The sequence below is a fragment of the Nematolebias whitei genome, chromosome 5 (assembly GCF_014905685.2).
Source record: "Nematolebias whitei isolate Nwh7 chromosome 5, NemWhi1, whole genome shotgun sequence".
NCBI lineage: Eukaryota > Metazoa > Chordata > Actinopteri > Cyprinodontiformes > Rivulidae > Nematolebias > Nematolebias whitei.
The window spans coordinates 44484227-44500773 of NC_056502.1; the positions used below are offsets into that span (position 1 = coordinate 44484227).

Sequence of the window (16547 nt, forward strand, 5' to 3'; positions counted from 1 at the left end):
AATTGTGCTGAAAGCTAAATTTCTGTCCAACAGCAGCTGCAGGTAGGACAAAATGCAGCCCAGGGAACATGAAGTCGGATCCATCTCCTTTTCTAGGCACCATCGCTGAAAAGCAGCCCACTTAGAAGCATAAACAGCCGTAGTGGATTTTGCGCGTGCTCCCTGGATGGACATATTACGTCTTTACAAAACCCCAATTTTTCTAAGCCTTCTCGTTCAGCGGCCAGACCCAAAGGGGTTGACTTATTATAGGGGGGCTCCTAATCACTCCTTCCACCTGCAGGAGCACGTCCTGCAGGTGGGCAACTTCCACGGTTGACCCGTCAGCTGTTGCAGAACCGGGAGCCACGAGGCGTTCATGCGTTTTAGGGCGATCAGAATCATTTTCAGTTTTTCCTTTCTCACCCTCTCCAACAGTGCTGATATCAGGGGAACTGGAGGGAGGGCATAAATCAGCATCTATGGCCACGGTGTGTATGCAAACACGTTCACCCCTGTGGCAGAGCATCCTGTGGATTTAGGGAGAAGAACAGGGCGCACTGAGAGTTCTCTCGGGTGGCTATCTGGTCCACCTCCACTCTCCCGAACCTGCTCCAGATTTGCGAGATTAGATCTGGATGAAGACACCAATCCCTGTTCAGAGGACCTCTTCTCGACATAATATCTGCTCTTCTGTTCAGAACGCCTGGGATGTAAACTACTCTGATCGGGCATAAATGTGTGCACGCCCAGCAGAGCAGATCCTGAGCTGCATTCAGCAGCTGGACTGAACACACACCCCCCTGGCGATTTATGTACACCGCTGCAGTTCTGTTGTCTGTGTGGATCATCACGTGATGATCCTGAACCAGTGGAGCAAAATGTCTGAGTACTTTTTTCTACTGTTCTAAAAAAAATTCAAGATAAGACGTGCCGGCTGGCCACGCACCTATTATCATTTGTAACAGGCAGGTCCCTCCCCAGCCAGAGAGGGGCGCGTCTGTGAACACCAACATGGATGACGTCACTTTGCCTAGGGGAACTCCCTCTGACAGGTTCAGGGAATTCTCCCAGTGGCTCAGATCCGCTCCCACAGATGGAGGAACGGTGATCAGGCGCCGTTTGTGACGTACAGGGTCGACTTTCAGTTGATTGAACCATCTTTGCGGTGGTGCATGAGCAATAACTCTAGCGGCACCACAACGTGAGCCGCTGACATCTTGACTGTCAGCACTGTTACTGTTCTGAAGGGCCGGACAAACTGAAGCAATGACGTCAGGGATTTCCTCCTCTGATCTCACAGGACAGCTGTCATGTTCACTGAGTTTAGATTCACTCCCAGGAATGTAATTCACTGGGACAGAATTATAGAGCTCTTCTCCCAATTTATTGTGAATCCCAGGTTGGACAGGTAAATGGTAAATGGACTGTACTTATATAGCGCCTTTCTATCTTATTTCAAGATACTCAATGTGCTTTACACTACAATCTGTGCCTCATTTACCCATTCATACAGCACTCTACTAGATCTCTACAACACTAATTGAACAAATCATTCTAATGAGACTAATCAGTGCTTTAGATCACATTCATACACTGATGGGGCACACATCAGAGACTATGAGGGGTTCAGTGTCCAGGGACACTTCAGCATGTGACTGCTGGTGGATTCAAACCCCCAACTCTCGCATTGGAGGACGAATGCTCTAAACACTCAGCCACAGCCGCCCCTTGACAGGTGATTCACTAAAACAACTGTTTGTGTCTCTGCCTCTTTTCTGGATCGAGATAACAGCCGGAGGTCGTCCAGATAAAACAGGATTTTTATCCCTCTCGTTTGAAGCGGCTGCAGAGCTGCCTCCATGCATTTCGAGAATGTGCGTGGGGCGAGCGCGTATCCGAACGGTACAGACCCACTGGAAGGAAAAATGAAGGAATTTCCTGTTTTTGTTTATTATCAAAATGTGGAAATATACATCCTTCAGGTCTATGGACACAAACCCCTCGTGTCACATATTCAAGAACACCTTTCATCGTCAGCATGAGAGAGGGTCATCCCATGATGAATTTGTTTAAAACAAACAGATCCAGAATTGGTCTGAGCTCTCCCGACTTCTTCGGAACCAGGAAGTACCGAACGTAAAAACCGGCTTCCTCCTCTCCCGGGGGAACTCTGGAAATCATGTCTTTTTCCAGAAGCTTCATGGGCTTTGATCGGAGGATTACGCCTCGTCCTGGGGATGTGAGGTGGGATTCTAACACTTCGTTGAATTTTGGTGGTGTTTTTGCAAACTGCAGAGTGTAACCTTTGTGAATTAAACGATGCAATCATTTGTTCAGGCTGCCTGTTTTCTGTTATGCCACTATCAGTGGTGGGATGTAACTAAGTACAAATACTTCGTTACTGTACTTAAGTACATTTTTCATGGATCTGTACTTTACTTAAGTAGAGTTAAATGTGGGTACTTTATACTTTTACTCCACTACATTTTACATCAAACATCTGTACTTTCTACTACACTACATTTCTATAACACGTTGCATTACAAGTTACATTCATGTTGCGGCTTTTTGATTTGTTTGTTACTTTGAAAGTAACCAATGGCGAGAGGGGAGTTGGTCCATTGAATCACTGCAAAGTGGGCAGGTAACGTTAGGCCCACCTTCAAGAAGAGCTGGGCTAATGACATATATTCTAGTATATATGTCACTGAGCTGGGTGCACCCACAGCACCACTACACCCAAAATGTATTCCACCGCAAGAGTCAGTCAGAAGATGCACGCCACCCATGGCCTTATTGAAAGACTGCTCAGTACAACAGGACAGCTTCTCTCTCCCAAAAGAGCCAGACTGGACTTAGAAAACTTTGAAAACAACTTCTTCTGAACTTGAACAAGAACTGCAATATTAAAATGTGTCAGTTCATGGGATGTTAGGAGACAAGAGATGTCTCCAAATGTCTCAGCACTCAGGTCCAAGTTTTGAAAATGGTGTCAGGAAGTTAAAATATTTTTCACTATTGACCCATTACAAGGTTGAATAGACAGTATTTTAACTGGAGTTGAAATGATCAGAGCCTGTTCCTTTGTTAGTTGTGTTTAATGCTCCTTTTTTTCAGGCAGACAACTTTTACTTAAATGTGTTTACTGCAGTTAAAATGACACATTGGTTTTGATTTGTATTAAATAAAAACTTTCAAAGGTAAAATCATTCCTCTTTCTTATTTTGATTAATGGCATTTAACTCTGCAGGTCATCCCTGAAATTCTGCTGCACAGAATCACAAGTCCAAGTGTGAAATGTGTCACAGAGTAAACACAATAAAATCATGTATTATCTGCAGCTTTGTTCATTAAAATGGCTCAACACTATTAATGTATTACAGAAAATATACATATGATAGGCAGACTTAAAGATATGTAGACCATTGTATTATGTAATACATTCAGCAAGTACTTTTACTTTTAATACTTTAAGTATTTTAAAAGCAAGTACTTATTTACTTTTACTTAAGTAAAAATGTTAATGTGGTACTTCTACTTTTACTAGAGTACATTTTTGTCTGTTTATTTGTACTTTTACTTAAGTACAGTGTTTGAGTACTTTCTCCACCACTGGCCACTATGCACTCTCAAAATGGAAGCATGTGAATGTTTTGTTTCGTATGGGAGAACAATTACTGAGCCTTTATCACCGTCGTATCCTGTGGGGGGACTTCGCCCCCACTGACCCATGGGAGGCTGACATGAAAAGGGCCGTTTATCAGCTCCTATGTAAAGGTTCTCACAATGTTCCCCGGCTGTGCCCGGATGGGGATGACAACCGACGCTAGAGGGTGAACAAAACAAACGCCGCTTCAGTGTAAGTTCACCTTCAGCACTCACTTCTGACGGCTGGTCAGGAAAAAGAGACGAATAACCCCTACATAAAGCTCTCGCTTTAACTGCAGGTTCATGTTTTTTACCTGAGTGTGTGGGGATAGAAAGGTCCCTGTGTTGTTTGGGTTTTAACTTCTTGTTAAACATCTTACCATTATGTGTTTCTTGACAGCTGCCTTCAGCGCTCAGCTCCTCTAATGCCCCTTTTGCACTGTCCCTAATAAGCCCCAATTCTGGGCAGCCCGCCACAGAAAGAACCGTTTTGCACCAGCACTTTAGCTAGTATTTTTAGCTGATTTGAAGCTGATTCAGGACCTCTTTTCGTCCCTGCTTCTCTGGTGGGACCGAGCGAGCTCAGCTCAGCTGAGTCCGGACCGAAATGTGAATGCAGGACTTTGATTGGTCAGGGTGTGGAGTCACTGGATCTCAGAAACTTTTCACTGAGCCGCCATTTGAAATTTCTCTGGATGCGTAGCATCGTCTTTATTTTTAAGATTTTAAAAACAATAATGACAACACCGTGTTTAATTCTGAAGTCCAGGTGTTTTTTGTGTTTGGTGACTGACTATAAAATTCGAGCGAGCGGTGTCACCACGGAGGATCATACGAGCTGCCAAGCCGTTCAAGCATGCGAGGCCGACTCCTGAGCCCCGGCCTCGCCTGCTCACAAAGGCCGGATTCGAGCCCTGGCAGGTGGGAGGACCGGGATGGAGGGACGGGGGGTGGAAACGTTTTTTTTTTTTTTTTTTTTTTTTACATTTTATGTGTAAAATATAAGGTTTTTTTTTTTAATCAGTGAAAATTAAAAATAAATAAATGTTGCCGGCTTTATTGTGAAATTCTGTTTTCCCTTTGACTTTATTAAATAATCTGTTAATTAAAGTTAATTCAACTGAAAAATTATAAAAAGACAAAATTATTGAATTCATATTTCCCTTAAACATGTTTAAAGAAGACACACAGCCTTTGGGTCAACATTATTTTAACCCACAGATGTACAAATCACAAAACAATCATTACACTTTAAATTAAAGCTTTAAATCAAAATCAAAGCTAAACTTTAATTCAAAGCTAAAAATAATCTGTATACAAGAAAAAATATTCTGTATACAAGAAACAAAACCACAATGAGTGCAAATACATCAAATAATGAAGAAAAATATAGAATTTTAAATATAGATTTCCTGATGCATGCTCAATAATCCAGGTAGAAAAATCTAAAAAAGTTAAATCTGCTCCTCTGGACATTCAAAAACAAACAAACAAACAAAAACAAAAATGTAGAAACATTTCTTCTTTCATCCGAAAGACTTCTTCAGTCTGAGGTGCTGTATTCAGCTCAGTCTTATAAATAGCGATGAGTTGAATACAACACCTCAGACTGAAGAAGTCTTTTGTATGAAAGAAGAAACATTTCTATATATATTTTTTGTTTGTTTTGTTTTTTTGAATGTCCAGAGGACCAGACTTAACTTTTTTAGATTTTAATATAAATGTTTTTGTAGAATCTGGTTAATCAGATTTAATTCAGTTCAGTTTATTTATACAGCGCCAAGTCACATCAGAAGTCGTGTCAGGGCACTGAGCAGAAATATTCATTTATAAAATAAGTTAACAGAAACATTCATATATAAAAATAATAATTTTATATTATTTATCTGAGGAGCAGACTGCTTTGAGTAACTCATAGCAGAACACTCATTAGCAGGACTTGGATTCTGGACACGCCTCCAGAATTGGTCCTAAAGTGCAGGTGCAAATCCAGGCTGAGCTGAGCCAGGCTGAGTAGGGGGTGTGCAGGGCTAAGCAGAGTTGAGGCTGATTAGGGGCAGTGCCAAAGGGGCATATGGGTGCATTCACATCAGCCCTGTTTAGTCAGCTTTAATTGAACTCTAGCTCGTTTGCCTAGGAAGTCCAGTTTGTCTGGGGAGGTGTGAATGCGCCATCGAACTCTGTCACGGAACAAAAAGGCAAACTCTGGCCCGGTCTAAAACCTAGGTCTCGGTCCGGTAGAAGAAAACTCCAGTGCGGTTAGAGTACAGTGTGAATGCAATCAGATCAGGCCCCGCTCAACACGCAAGAAATTGAGTACAGTGCAGGGCAAACAAACGTTGTTTACATATTGTAACCCCAAATTCTATGAGTATAGGCATAGCCCTTTAAGAGCTGTCGCTGGTGGGTTTATCCCATCATGCAAAGCATCGCACTGAAAAATTTACTCCATGCCCACCTGTTGTGTGGGCCCCACCCGGTCCGTATAAATTACGTTAAGAGCGGGTAATCAGCTCCCAAATAGCTTTTTCTTCAGCCATTTAGGAGCCAGTGAGGCCCAACGCTTAAAGGGCTACACCTACACTCGTAGAATCTGGGGTTACAGTACGTGATCAACGTTCTATTTCGTATAGGCTTCACCCTTTAAGAGCTGTCGCTGGTGGGTTAAAGGTTAAGCAAGATGTGGTCTCCGCCTCACTGGGTCCATTTGAACACTATATGAAGCGCCCGCTTGCCCAAAAAACATCTTTTCACTCAGCTCTCCATGTGCGTAAATACGCGTTGCGTAATTACGCACACCATGCACAGACTCGCGCTGCGTAGTTTACGCGCTCCGAATGCATGAACGCCCCGGAAAAGTTTTCAACGGGAAAGAGGAGAGGCTGAAAAAGGCCGTGAACAGAACAGATCCACGACTCTTCAACATGAACAGATTAATAGTAAGTGAACTGATTATTAATCAAATTAACTGATTGGTGACAAAAGTCATGAACTGATTAGTGACCATAGAACAAGAACAACAGTCATAACCTGTGACTGACAACAACATCTCACACTGTAAATGCATGCAGTCAGATGTGAGTTTAAATGAGATTCCATGAAACAACAATATTCATTCTGTTAAGGCACTAAAGACAGAATGTGTCATGGAACAAGCCGACACATCACCTAAATAAAAGCGAATAAAAGAACAGGGTGTTGACCATGCGGCCGCAATGCAAATATCCTGCATTGTCATACCATTATGCAAAGCAGTCGAAGATGCGATACCTCTGGTCAATTGCGCCCTGAGGTTGTCAAGAGGCTCTAAATCTGATGCTCTGTAGGCTTCAGAAATGGTCTCACACAGCCAGTGTGACAGGTGCTGGGTGGATAAAGGGCGACCTGCAGATGCGTCTCTATAGTGCACAAACAAATGTTGAGTTTGACGCAGTGTCGCCGTGCATGCTACGTAACACGTTAACGCACGCACAGGGCAGAGAAGAACGGAAAGATGCTTCTTCTTCTGATTTGTGGGGAGGAGGGAAAAAATCCCTGAGCTTGTGATGTTTTTAGACATAAACGCTGGGTTAGGCCTCAGATCAGCTGAGCTGCCGTCAGCCTGAATTCTGAGACATGACGGAGCGACAGAGAGGGCAGATAAATCACTCACCCTCTTTGCGGATGTTAAAGCCAACAGCAGGGCTGTTTTAAGAGACAAGAATTTATCGTAACCTGATCTAGTGGCTCGATTGGAGCTTTGATCAGGGCTCGCAGAACCAGCGTTAAATCCCACTGTGGAGAAAGTGGGCGTGATACAGGCCTGTGCCTCTGTAAACCTTTTTAAGAAACGTTTCATCAGCGGATGATTAAAAGCTGTTCTGTCCCCTAAACCTTTGTGACAGGAAGAGATGGCTGCAGCATACGTTTTAATCGTGCTGAACGCCCGATTTCTGTCCATCAGCTGCTGCAGAAAGGACAGCACGCCACCTAGTGGACATGAGGTGGCCTCTACACCTTTCCCCGTACACCAGCGCTGAAAAGCTGTCCACTTTGATGTGTACAGCGCTGTGGTGGAGGCAGCACGTGAATCCTAAATTGTGCGCACTACCTCTTGAGAGAGACCCATCCTCTCTAAACGGATCCGCTCAGCAGCCAGACCCAAAGGTGCTGGCCTATTTCTGGGTAACTCCTGATCGCTCCTTCCGCATCCTCTCTCCACAGCAGTTTCTACAGGCGACCCGATAACAGGCGTCGTAGAATTGGGAACCACGGGGCGTTCACGCGCTCGGGAGCCACCAGGAGGGCTGTCAGTCCCTCCTCCTGAACTCGTTTCAGAAACCGTGATATCAGAGGTAGAGGGGGAAATGCATAAAGAAGCATTTTGGGCCACGGGCTGTGAGCAAACGCGTCCACCCCAAGCGGTAGTTCGTCCCGCGGGCACAGTGAGAACCATAGTTGACACTGAGCGTTCTCTCGTGTGGCAAATAGGTCCACGGCCGCTCTGCCAAATTTCTTCCACGTCTGAGCCATCAGCTCGGGATGGAGGGTCCTGTCCCCATGACGCGGACCGCCCCTGGACATCACATCCGCTCCTCTGTTCAGAACGCTGGGGATGTACACTGCTCTGATGGAGCACAGATTTTGGTGTGCCCAACACAGCAGCCGTCTCGCAATGTGTAACATTTGGGCTGAGCGCACACACCCCTGCCAAAGTGATTCAAAATATCCTGATGCATGCTCAATAATCCAGGTAGAAAAATCCAAAAAAGTTCAATCTGGTCCTCTGGACATTCAAAAAAACCAAAAAAACAAAACAAAGCAAAAAAATATAGAAACGTTTCGTCTCTCATCCAAGAGACTTCCTCAGCCTGAGGTGCTGTTTTCAGCTCAGTCTCTTAAATAGCACCTTCTCAGAGTGGATCAACCAGTTTGCTGCTGACAACCAAAACCAGCTGATCACATGCTCAAGAAGGACCATCAGCCTAACAAGAAGTTAGGCTGATGGTCAGGCTGAAATCAGACACTTTAATTTCTGAATGATGTTTACGTTTTATTTCAAAACTCAAACCATCATTGGGCGCACACACATCCTCCGCAAGGAGTCATTTTTTGAATCTTCTCCCCCGTGAGCCCTGCAGCTGGTTGTTCTAGGGTGGCGCCTGTTGGCGGTCTCTGGGGAAACGCTGTACCGCTGGTTGCCGGGATGAGGAGGGCTGTTCTCTGACAGGAGGGGCTGGCGGCAGAGCGGAGCGAGAAGAAGCTGCTGCAGCTGTGGCGCATCTCTGCTGTCTCGGCCACGGCACTCTCTCCAGCGGGCGGGGGGGGGGGGGGCGGCGAGAGGAGGAGTGTGGCTTGATCAGATGGCGCACAGTCTCCGACACCTCCTCCGACTTCTTCGATTTCTAGAGCATGGCCTTGAAATTGGCTCCGAACAGCGCGTCCGTCGTGATGGGGCCCTCCAGCAAGTCCTTCTGCAGCTTCTCCAGCAGGGAGGGGGAGTGATGGAGCTAGGTGGACCTCTGGATCATCGTCATCCAGGCTGCAATGCGAGACAGACAAACAGGAGAAGAGGCGTACAGGTTGAGGATGACGTCAGACGCCTTGCAGAGGGAGCTCTTTGTCTCCTCAAGCCGGTCTGTTCCCTCCAGCCTCTTTGAGATGCTGTACGCCAGCAGCGCAACATTGTTGTTCGCTATGGCCGCCTGGAACGCACACTGGTGAGCTCGGTTGGAGAGCGACGTCACCGTCTGGTCTTGCTTCCCCGGAGGCATAGGACGCTGGTCCAACCTGGACATCTTTGCTCCGAGAGCCTCCGCCAGGCTTGGCTCCAGGGGCGACACCGAGGGAAAATTCCGCTCAGTAAACCCCTCCACTTTGGTGATGGGCGCGAATGTGGAAACCGGCGCTCTCAGTCTACCAGGTCCGGCTGCAGCCTCGTTCCAGTAGGACGTCACTGCTGGGAAACGAGGCCAGATGGGATCAGGACGGCGAGCCGGGGTGGAGCCAAATCTTCCCGCTAGATCATCCAATCTGGTCGGGGGAGGAGAGGGACGGAAAGTCCCTTCGTGTCATCCGCCTCCTGGATTATGCTGGGCATCTCCCGAGAGGAGGGCACCGACGGCTGGGAGCGGTGTGGTCGCTGATGTGGAAAGGCCCGGGGGGTGGTGAGCATCCGCTCGCCCCCCCTCGTTCCGGACACTACACTCTCCAGTCTTCTTCAGAGGTTTTTGTGTCGTTTCTTTCAGTAGTTCTTGGTACAGCGCCACCACAGGCGAGTGGGGGAACAGGTTGGTTCAACAGGTTGGCTCGAGTGCACAGTGCAGTGTGAATGCAAATGCCCTAGCTCAAATGTAAACTGAACGAGTCTACTGGACTATCAGGTGTGAAAACAACTTAACAGACGAGGAGACAGGGCTGGTGGGTGAGTGGAGGAGTCTCGGAGTGCAGCCCCCCCCCCCCCCCCCCCCCCCCCCCATCTCCTTCTGTTTGTGTGTCATAACACCAAAGCTGTTTTCTTTTTCATTTATCTTTGAACGGTTGCCTCAGGCTAACCTTTTCATTAATTGTGTAGGAAGTGCTTACAGAAAACACAAGGAGACACGAGGAGGACCAAGACATCTGATATGTCTGCAGAACAATGATCCGACGGTAAGGTGGTGACAAGGGATGGTTTAAATTACAAATGGAACAGATGAATTCAGCCTGTCTGAATGAAAAACTCCATTTTTTGAGAAAGTTTTTTTTATTTTTCACTTTAAAACCCCTGTTCATCTCAGCAGACACACACCCCTCAAAACGTCTCTGTTGCTGATGCTGGAGCCAGCTCTGTTCTCGCCAGTTGCCAGGCGTCGGAGCAGGGCGGGAAAACGCTCGGGGTAGGGTCACGTGACTCCGCACAGGGCAAGAAAACGCTCGGGGTAGGGTCACGTGACTCCGCACCTGTTCCAGGGCATCGGATGAGGACTTGTTGGTTGTTGTTGTTGGTTCAGGACTGACTGAAAATGAGGTCCGAAGAGGCAATCTGAGGACACAGGACCTTCCATGAGTTATTTTTAACGTCTTCTGGGATGGACAGAGACAGTTTCAACTACATCTGTCTCTGCAGCAACGTTGCCCAGGATGAGATGCGGGCGGAGCACGCTGCAAGCACCGCATACAGGTTGGTAATTGTGTCTGCAGCTGTGTTGATCTGGTCCAAATCTGCAGAGGATGGGTTTGGTTCCTTCGTCTCTTTAGCTATGCTAAGGGCTAACATAGCGATGTTGTTGGTGGCTGCTCCCATTTGCGACGAACACTGATGGATTCTGTCCATCAGCTTCTTGGTGAGCTGGTCACCGGAGGATGACAGGGTGATACGTCGGCCAATGCATTTCACTGCTCTCACCTCGAAAACAGCCGACAAACTGGGTTTTAGGGGAGGGATGGTGGGAAAACCCTGGTCCATGAGCCCTTTGACTTTGGTCATGGCCGTGTAGGAGGCGACCGGAGCCCTCAGCTTTAAAGGATCGTTGGCTGAACCCAGGAGAAGGGCGGATACAGCCGGGAAACAGGGCCAGACCAGGTCCCGGTGTCCAATATGCTGGGCGGCGAACCTTCCAGCCAGAAGGGTCGACGTGGCCGGGGCCACTGGTTCGGGCACTTCCAGGTTGCAGGCTCTCGCCAACCTCTCGATTATCTCCGGGAGCTCGTGGAGCAGAGAGGTGGGCTACCCCTGGGGGCTCGGTGGGGGCAACCATTGAAAGCAACACCGGCTCCAAACCTCCTGTAAGGCAGGATGGAGCACGGCTGCTAGCTGTTTCATCTTCAGAGGGGGACGTGTTCGCGAACTCCGTGTCCAGGGATTAAAAAATTCCTCGAGTGAACAGTCCCTCCTCGGTTGAAACTCGACCTCCTCAGAGAAAAGAACTCACACCGGCGCTGCTTCTCCTCAGTCGAAAAAATTTTACAGGCTGGACAAGAGAAGAGCGGATCCAAAGCTTGCCGTGTGTGGTCAGCTCCCAGGCAGCTTTCACACACGATGTGCTGGTATCGATAAGATGTAGCCCGTCAGGCTCGTTGGGCACAGACAGATGGTCTTCGATTTCTTAGTTGAAGTCATCATTCTTCTTCTTTTCTTTCTATTGTTGTTTCGTAGAAGTAGTTTTCTTAGCGTTGGCTGAAGAAAAACGAGAGTCGAGCTGCAGTCCAGATGCAATTTATAACGGACCGGGTGGGGCCCACACAGCAGGTGGGCATGGACTAGAAGATTTCAGTGTTCAGCGCACTGCGCACCGGTAAACCCAATAGCGACAGCTTTTAAAGGGCGTAGCTTACACAAACTAGACTTCAAAGGGCTTGCAGCAAAAAGCCGTTCTACAAAGTTTTGATTCAGGGATGCTGATTACAAATGTGTGCCACACTTTTAAAATTGTTTGTAAAATATTTGGAAAACCATAACATTTCCCTTCCATTTCACAATTGTGCTGTACTCGGTGCTGGCCCATCCCTTAATATCTGAGTAAAATACTTTGAAGTTGGTTTAAAGTGACAAAACATGGAAACAATCACATGATGCTGATACATTTTCAATGCACTGTAAGTGTGAACCATTTAGCTTCACAGATGAAATTTAAATAGTTGTTTATCTTGAAGTGTGCATGTGTTTATCATGTGTGCAAAGGCTGTGCATCATTTTTCTGTGACCAATGCTGCCATACTTTATTTATAGCCAAAAGAGAAGGACCAAACAATTGGAAGATAGTTTTTAACCTACTTTGTACAATATCAAACAACAAATAAAGACTGTGCCTTGAATAAAGCATGTAGCTCACTGCCAGTTCTGACTCAATCACCCAAAGGTAAGAAATGCAGCGATCTTGGTCAATCCTTGGAAATAAGACAAGACACCCATACACAAACAGAGTGGTGTAGTGTATGCGGTCCAGTGCAGCGAGGACTGTCCAGACCTCTACATTGGAGAAACTAAACAGCCTCTTCACAGACGCATGACTCAACACAGGAGAGCCACCTCCTCTGGACAAAATTCAGCTGTTCACCTCCACCTCACAGAGAAGGAACACTCTTTTGAGGACCAAAATGTGCACATTTTGGACCGAGAACACAGATGGTTTGAGAGGGGGGTGAAGGAAGCAATTTATGTAAAAAGAGAAAAGCCGTCTCTTAACAGAGGAGGAGGCCTCAGATTCCCACTTTCAAAAACATATAATACAACTTTAAAACAGATCCCCAGCCGGTTTTCACACCTGATGGGAACAGAGGGGCCTCGACTGTGAATTAGAGGAACAAAGACCTACTGTTTAGGTTTTTTTAGGTGTGAACTGCCAATCTACATATACAGTATGTGTGTGTGTGTGTCTTATGTGTGTGTGTGTGTCTTATCTCACTCAGCCTTATAACCTGTATCTCTCACTCTCTGCTCTTTGAATTGAGAAAGCTCCTCGGATGAGGAGCGAAACGTCTTCTGTTACAAATAAAGTCCAGTTGTTTTTGTATTGAACGCTTTTTGAATTCATCATGTCCTGGATGACTGAGAATCTTCACCAGCACCTTGGAAATAATGTTACACACAACCTCATATACTGTGGGATGTAATAATCAGAGTGTGTTGGGGTGACTCAGCTATAACTATTATATATATTATATATTATTATTACCATATATATACTTATACATGTAAATAAATTGAATCTTGCAGCTGAAGAGGTTTTAGTTCTTATTGGACATAAATTCTGAACTTTCTTTTGTGCCTTCTTTTGTAACAAGCTGCTTCTCTTTGGTTGTTCTCTTCAGACAATACGTGGAGCGGGACACTACGTATACGCCGACCAGCCTGAAGACTTCAACCACAAAGTTTTACAAGCGTGTGAGAAGGTGGACTGAATGCAGAGATGAGCTCAGTGTTTAAACTCAGGGACAGACAGAGCACAACTACCTGACATCACTTTATCTGCTGCTGTGGAACCTCAGGATCCAACCATCCCAAAGAAACTACTGAAGGAACGTGCGCAGATGAAAACATTAAGAACTGTGAGTTGATCAGAGTGTGACTCAGCACGAGGACATCTGGACAGTGACTCAGCTGTATTGTCAAAAGCCTGACTGAAAACAGGCTCAGAGCTGACATCATGGATCAGTAAATTCTGCTCAGCAGCAGATTTATCAAACGTTCTCCTGGAGCCTGCAAAGCAGTAGAGTGGGGCGATTGGATGAATACATCAGCCACTGGTTGTATTTTTATTTATTTATTAATTTTAAAAGAATATTTTCCACTTTATTTTACCTAGTTTAACTTTTCATTTCATGAGTTTTGACCAGGGGTCTCATCTACAAAGACTTGAGTGGATTTCCTACTGAAACATGGCATACGCTTAAATTGAGAAAACAGCGTTCACACAAATAAATCCAGATGTATGAAAGCTTGCGTGCACATGAGTCCAAGAACACTTCCTCTGTGCATCCAAATAAATGTGGAACGAAGCGCACATGAGGGAATACCCAATTAGCAACAATTTGGATCATAGTCAAGTTGATAGTTTAAAAAAAAACAGTTATGGGCTCAGTTGGTAGAGCTGCTGCCTCTCAGTTAGAAGGTCGCTGGATCAAATCCTGGCTGAGGGCCTTTCTGGGTGGAGTTTGCATGTTCTCTCTGTGCTGTGTGGGTTTTCTCCAGGTACTCCAGTTTCCTCCCGCAGACCAAAAACATCCATGTTAGACTGATTGGTAACTCTAAATTGTCTCTAGATGTGCAGAAGAGAGTGAATGGTTGTTTGTCTCTATGCGTCCCTGTGATGGACTGGAGACATGTCCTGGTGTCCCCTGCCTTTCGCACAGCGACTGCTGGATATGGGCACCATAGTGAATGGATAGATGGATAGATATACGGACGGACGGACGGACAGGCGGGCAGGCAGATAGGCAGGCAGATAGATAGATAGATAGATAGATAGATAGATAGATAGATAGATAGATATATATATATATTTGAGTCACCGTGTAGTTTGCAGGCCTTGCAGCTGAGTAAGTAAAAAACAGACAAACAGGAACAAATGTGATATCTAAAAGTTCAGTGATGCCTCTTGTCTGCTGCTTCATGCAGCTGTCACCTGTTCAACACAGTGTTGGTTAAATAAATGTCCTTTCATCATCATCTTACATCTTCTGAGGACACGAGAAGATTTTTTTTAACTTTTGCAGCCGAGATGGTGCAGAGGTAGGGCAGCCGACCTGGGACCAGAAAGTCGTGGTTCGACTCCCAGCCATGTCGCATGTCATGGTGTCTCTGAGCAAGACACCCAATCCCTAACTGCTCCACGGCCTCTCTGCCCACTGCTCCACCTGGGTGCGTCTCAGGTGTGATGGGTTACATGCAGAGAACTAATCTCGTCACAATGATGACAACACACAGCACTTACTTGCAAGGGCAGAGTTCACAGCAGGCGAAGTTCCTTGCTTGGTTCCCGGTTATGAATATCTGCACCGGACAGTGAGGCAGGAAGTGTTTTATATAATACATGCTTATCAGACAGAGGCGAGGTCAAGACGACCTTGGCTTCACGGCTTACACTTGGCTTACATCAGGTGCACCTGCAGGCTCCTCTCTGAGAGGAAGCATAACTCTAACTCAAACTTCAATTTAACATTAGTTAATGACAAACATCCATAACCTTCACCTAAATTCCCTTTACACACAGACTGCCCAACAAATGAAACAGATGTACTTGTAAATATATTCTTGCTTTCAGTGAAATGGTAGCTGAAGCTGCCTCCTGATATCAGTTCAGAGCTGCTCACACCTATTTATATTTTATTTACATTTTGAGTAGCTCTTTAGTTTAAAACCAAAGCAATCCCAAATCTGTGACTGTTTTTCATGTTTTCACCTTTTAAAAGTCTTAAACTGACTTGTACAAATATTTTCATGTACAGTATTGATGAACTGTTGATGGTCAATGGAAAATCTGCAACTTTTGTCCCACCCTCCACTGTTAGCAGCACACAAACAAGTGCTGCATTTCTTGTCCTGATCACTGATAATCAGATATAAGATCATTTCTTGTTAGTTTTTTCTTAAAATACTGAGGAATAATTGGTATTTTTAAGTTAACACACCTAAGTGTTTAATCAAAGTGTATGTCTGATCCAAACTGAAAGATTTAGAAATGTTTTTGTAATGAAAAGCACATGTACTAATTAGATTCATATGTGTATTTTTGTAAATAAAAAAGTGGTTCACGTAACAAATTGTGTGTGTGTGTTTTAATTATTACCATATATACTGTCAGAGTTCCTTCTAAATTACCATCACAGTGTAGAAGGCAGAGATCAGTGTCGAATTGTGTGACTCCTGTAGAGCACTTGACCTGCGGTCTGTGCTCGTCCTGGGTGACTCTGATGCAGACAGGAAGCATCTCTTCCAAACAGGAACCTTGAATCAGCACCAGGAAGATCCTTTTACTGTTTAAATATAGCACAGCACAGGTTTTTACTGTCAGCAGTAAATCTGTAGCGTCAGTCCTCTGCTCATCTTCACACTCATAACTGACTGCTGTTTCAACACTGTGCCACAGATTTCCTGTTAAATAACAGCTGCAAACTGTAGAACTGTAGCAATAACCCTAAACAGCATCTGCCTGGAAACTCTTTGTTACTTATTTACCTCAATAAAAGTTTTCTGGCATCTCAGAGAAATACTATCTTCTTTCTCTACAGCCTCCAAAAAGCCCTGAGAAGTATCTTTTAAATAAATAAATAGATTCTGCTTCTGCTGAGATAGGCACCAGCTCCCCCCCATGACCCTGTATAGAAAACCACATAGGAAGGATGGATGGATGGATGGATGGATGGATGGATGGAGGGAGGGAGGGATGGAGGGAGGGAGGGAGGGAGGGAGGGAGGGAGGGAGGGAGGGAGGGATGGATGGATGGACTCTGAACAAC

General features: G+C 45.6%; 1 protein-coding gene across 1 annotated transcript in view; it reads left to right on the forward strand.

The window, feature by feature from the left end:
• abhd5a (abhydrolase domain containing 5a) overlaps positions 1–13826 on the forward strand; it is a 50866-nt gene extending 37040 nt beyond the window's left edge. The window contains exon 8 of the mRNA XM_037677191.1: positions 13402–13826. Within this exon, the coding sequence (XP_037533119.1) occupies positions 13402–13491 (90 nt within the window). The 3' untranslated portion in view covers positions 13492–13826. The remainder of the gene's footprint in view (positions 1–13401) is intronic.
• Positions 13827–16547: the final 2721 nt, after the last annotated feature.